This window comes from Saprolegnia parasitica, assembly GCF_000151545.1.
Source record: "Saprolegnia parasitica CBS 223.65 unplaced genomic scaffold supercont2.484, whole genome shotgun sequence".
Taxonomy (NCBI): domain Eukaryota; phylum Oomycota; class Saprolegniomycetes; order Saprolegniales; family Saprolegniaceae; genus Saprolegnia; species Saprolegnia parasitica.
The window spans coordinates 1-4,006 of NW_012156878.1; the positions used below are offsets into that span (position 1 = coordinate 1).

At 58.3% G+C, this 4,006-nt stretch overlaps 3 protein-coding genes across 3 annotated transcripts; 1 reads left to right on the forward strand and 2 right to left on the reverse strand.

The window, feature by feature from the left end:
- Nucleotides 1-19: 19 nt before the first annotated feature.
- Nucleotides 20-857, forward strand: SPRG_17145 (hypothetical protein; the record flags this gene model as incomplete). The annotated part of the gene is made up of 6 exons (XM_012356487.1): nucleotides 20-132; nucleotides 253-291; nucleotides 332-402; nucleotides 452-460; nucleotides 571-724; nucleotides 844-857. Coding segments are annotated over 6 exons (400 nt in total), but the record flags the coding sequence as incomplete, so codon positions are not given.
- Nucleotides 858-886: 29 nt separating this feature from the next.
- On the reverse strand, nucleotides 887-1,459 carry SPRG_17146 (hypothetical protein; the record flags this gene model as incomplete). Its single annotated transcript, XM_012356488.1, has 3 exons — nucleotides 887-999; nucleotides 1,045-1,236; nucleotides 1,279-1,459. 3 exons carry the CDS (start codon nucleotides 1,457-1,459, stop codon nucleotides 887-889), a joined length of 486 nt encoding a protein of 161 aa, XP_012211878.1.
- Nucleotides 1,460-2,819: 1,360 nt separating this feature from the next.
- Nucleotides 2,820-3,418, reverse strand: SPRG_17147 (signal peptidase I). The gene is made up of 2 exons (XM_012356489.1): nucleotides 3,062-3,418; nucleotides 2,820-3,006 (listed from the first exon to the last, which is right to left on the reverse strand). The coding sequence occupies exons 1-2, from the start codon at nucleotides 3,398-3,400 to the stop codon at nucleotides 2,860-2,862; spliced, it is 486 nt and encodes a 161-aa protein (XP_012211879.1). The 5' UTR covers nucleotides 3,401-3,418; the 3' UTR covers nucleotides 2,820-2,859.
- Nucleotides 3,419-4,006: the final 588 nt, after the last annotated feature.

Genomic DNA, 4,006 nt, shown 5'->3' on the forward strand with positions numbered 1-4,006 from the left:
CTTGAAATTGCTGGCGAAGCCGCGCCGGGCCGCCCGCACGTCGCCGAGGCGCTCGTCGAGGCGGGACACGTCGCTCACTTCCGCGAAGCCTTTGCCCGCTACCTTGGCAACGACGGGCCCGCGTACGCCGAGGTAGATATACATGTATGAATGCGTGGTCGTGTCGGCTGACGCTCTTCTGTAGGGCGAGCATTTCCCGCCCGAAGGTTAGGCGTGATGACACATGCACGGGATCCATGGTGTTGCGAGTAGCTGCGATCAAGATGATTGCCGAAGCCGGTGGCATCTCCGGTGCGATGAATCTCGGAATCGTGCGTCTGACCTTTCGTAGTGCTGGCCCACCCGTGGTGCTGCAAGAACCCACTGCTCGTCGTGCCTAAGCTGGCTGCAGCAGGCATCAACGTAGACGCTGCAAGACGTGCACGGTTGCGGAAAGTTGTATGTTGTGTAGGGCGTCGAGGTGTACCATGACGTGACCAAGATCGACCTCTACGGCTCGCTCGCCACCGAGTCCAAGCTGCTCAAAGGTAGATCTCAATCATCTCTCTCGCGTCTCACACTTGTCTGTAGCTTGGTGGCTCGGACTTTCACGGCATCGACCCCCACACGGAGCACGCGCCGGGCGACATTCCGCTGCCGCGCAAGCACCTCGACAAGTTTTTAGCGGCTGCCAAGGACATGTGGGCCGAGCCGCTGCGCAAGAAAATCGCGGGTCTCTGCGCAGGTCTGGGGGGGCGAGCCGTCGACGCTCGTGACGTGGAGCGAGCTCCTCCCGGTCGTCGAGGCCACCGTGGCCACGTACCCGGCGGTCCAGCTCTCGGCGAGCACCGAGAATCACTACAGCACGATCGTCTTGACGGCGGCATAGATGATGTATAGGGTCCAGTTAGCTAAAGAGAACGCGATTGATAGACGTGAGCGGAATGTCGGTGAAGGCCGGCGTGTTGACCGAGCGCTGCGCCTGGATGTCTTCGTCGGCCATCGTGACCGTGTACTTGTCTGTCGAGAGCGTGAGCTTCCATGTGCAGTCGATATAGCATATACCGCGGATCGTGTTGTACGAGTCCAAGGGCGCTGTCGAGAGGAGGTTGATGGCCACATAGATGATGAGCACCATGAAGATCGACATGCACAGCATCGCGGGCAGCGCGACAGCCCAGTAGCGCGACGGGTAGTACGAGATGCCATACTGGTTCAGGACGCTATCCGGGAGATACGCCCAGAGAAGGTAGCATGCTAGCGATGGCCATGAGGTTGATGCAAGAAACGACTTCTTACCAAAGACGACGATGGACGCGATCCAGCCGGCGAAGCCGTAGATCTCCATCTGCATCGCGTTGATGCGCTGCGTCTCGAGGAAGGACATGCTCGGCGGCATCGCGACTCCCTCGGGAAAGTCCGAGAACCGGCGGTCCGACTTGCGCGCGTCCACGGACGACGACACCTTCCGACGCACCATGCTGCTGCACTTTCGACTCTGGGGCGGCGTATGCGGATGCGATATCCGGATGATGGCGGCGATCTTCCAGCAACGACCGACTTGTCGTGCAAGGAGCATCGATTGGAATAACAGGTCCCGTGCGGGGTGAGCTGGTAGGAACTTTTCTGAGGCGGCGTCAACGACTGGAGGTCGCGGTGCAGGACGATCGGCAACGTGATCTTGGTGCGGCCTAAAAAACGGGGCGCATCGGGCGTGGCAAAGAAGCGGACGGCGGCAATGTTGGCAGGGACGTCAACACTCATGCGCAACACGTGGCCCAGCAGGCGCCAGCGCTAGCGGGCGAAGATCGCGCTCAGCGAGACGCTGTGACAGCGCTTGTAGAGCGCGACGTCGCCGAGCGTGTTCCGGTGAAGGATACCTAGAGGGCGGTGCAGCTGCCGGCGATGGAAGCTGTCAAGGCCCGCAAGGCTCGTTGGCGTCAGGGCCCACGTGCCACAGGTGAGCTTTTGAATGCGAAGCATTGCTTACCGGTATTTGCGACGACGGCGCGTTGGCCTAGACAAAAGTCAACGCGCGACCTTCGCTGCGCTACGGTGCGCAGACTTTTCCGGGCCAACGCGCCGTCGTCGCTTGCTGCAGTCTTAAATGTGACATCGCACCTGGGTCATCTGGGTCACCTGGCACTTCCACAGCATCTTTGACGCCTTCGTCATGAGTCGAGTTGACCTCCGTCGATAAGGTCGCTGCGGCGGATTGCTCACGCTTCGCCTTCCTTCGGGTCTCTTGCATCCTCTGCGCTTGCCGCGCCCGGAAGAGCTCCGCCTCGTACACCGTTCGTGGCTTCACCTGCTTCCCATGAGGCCCCATGGTACTAGAGGGCGTCCTTGCCATGACGGTCGTCTTCGCACGCTTCCGCTGTCCGAATATTTAGCTGTCGAAGCTACTTCGCGCGCTTCCGCTTCCGCGAAATCGATGCGCGCTCGGAGGCTCTATTAGGTGCGGCTTTGACGCACTTAAAAATGTACTTCTGAGAAGTGCGTCGTACTTAATTTATACAAAATTAAGTATAATGTGGATCATGTGACAGCACTTAACAGGATCTACCAAATCGCACTTGACAGGACATGTTTCGCGCGATGCGATTGGCTGAGACCAACAAAACTGCGTTTCATTGGACAACAAATCTGGATTTATAGCCAATGGGTTGGCCGGATTGAGACACGACACGCCGAATTTATCCCCTGGGATGCTGGTACACCACGTAAACGTTCCTATGCATACCAGGATAAAGCGGACGTTACTGCGCACGATGCATTGCGCTCTCAAGACTCGCCGTCCCGTTGTTGTGACCGTGGTTTGTTTGATGAGTTGGAGCAACCAGAGGCGAGCAACCAACAAGAACTTGGATGTGTGTTTGTTTATAAGATGCGGTTCGGCGGATGCTCGTTGCGAATGCGCTTGATGTGGAGAAGAGGCCAAACGACGGCCGCCACGCGCGCTTCGATGAGGGCCATGGGGACGCATCCGAACGAGTTGCTGTCGTCGCTGAGCTCGGCATTGTCGCCCTACGCAACACGATCTGCATGAGGCGAGAGGAAGATTACGTCGATATCGCCGCACCTCCACCCAGCACTTGCCGGCCGGCACGACAACGCGGCGGCCGCTGCGGCCTTCAACCCAGTCGCCCTCGAGCGCGATAAGCCGCTTTGTGAGGTACTCACAAGGCTCGCTCGGCGATTTCAGCACGACAACGTCACCGCGCACGAGCCGATGGGCGACTTGGACGGAGAATTTGTCGAGGAGGACGATCTCACGGTCGCCGTCTTCGGCATTCATCGTCGGCTGCATCGACCGGCCTTCGACGCGGCCGACGCTCATAACAAGCGAGTTGAAGGTGATACCGACGGGTATCCAGGCGAGCGCTAGCCGCGCGGTCCGTGCCCATGCTGCCTCTGTCATGGCCACTCGCAGTCAAATCGGTCACTCTCATGGCGCCGATTGCGTCATCATTCGATTGCCATGCGATTTAAATGAGATACAAATATGCAAATATGATCTTGCATTTTCGTACTCAGTACAGAACTCGAGACTATAAACATGCATTTTCGAGACCAAGCTGAGCAGTCGCAAACCGAACGGTTGCGGTGCTGGTTATCGAAGGTTACGAGGCCAGCCGCCATATCGTCAAACCCACAAACTTTGCCGACGGGGGTTTCACGGCCGACGGTGCCGCATGCACAGAAACCTGTCTCAGCACCATAGCTAGCCTAACGCCACTTCCAGGGCTCCAGTCTCAACAAGAATACGACTGGTACCAGCTCCTAGCAGCTCATATCTGGGATCGCCTTGGCTCCAACCGGCTACGAGGACGGGCTGAACCATACAGCAACCGAGCAATTGTAACCGCCAGATTCGATGCAACGCGCCGTATCCGGATGCAGCGCCGGTTAAAAGCAGTTGAAACGAGCCTTCGATATCGAAACTTCCGCCGAAGCGGTGGCGGCCCAATGGACCATTCCTCGATTGGTCGTCTCATGCAGCCCTTGCTTCGGATCTTCGCGGTCG

Excerpts from the sequence above, each read along its gene's own strand:
- SPRG_17147 (XM_012356489.1), bottom strand. The coding sequence starts at position 3,400 with ATGACAGAGGCAGCATGGGCACGGACCGCGCGGCTAGCGCTCGCCTGG. Across the intron at positions 3,007-3,061 it reads CCGGCAAGTGCTGGGTGGAG|GGCGACAATGCCGAGCTCAG; the intron begins GTGCGGCGATAT and ends CGTGTTGCGTAG.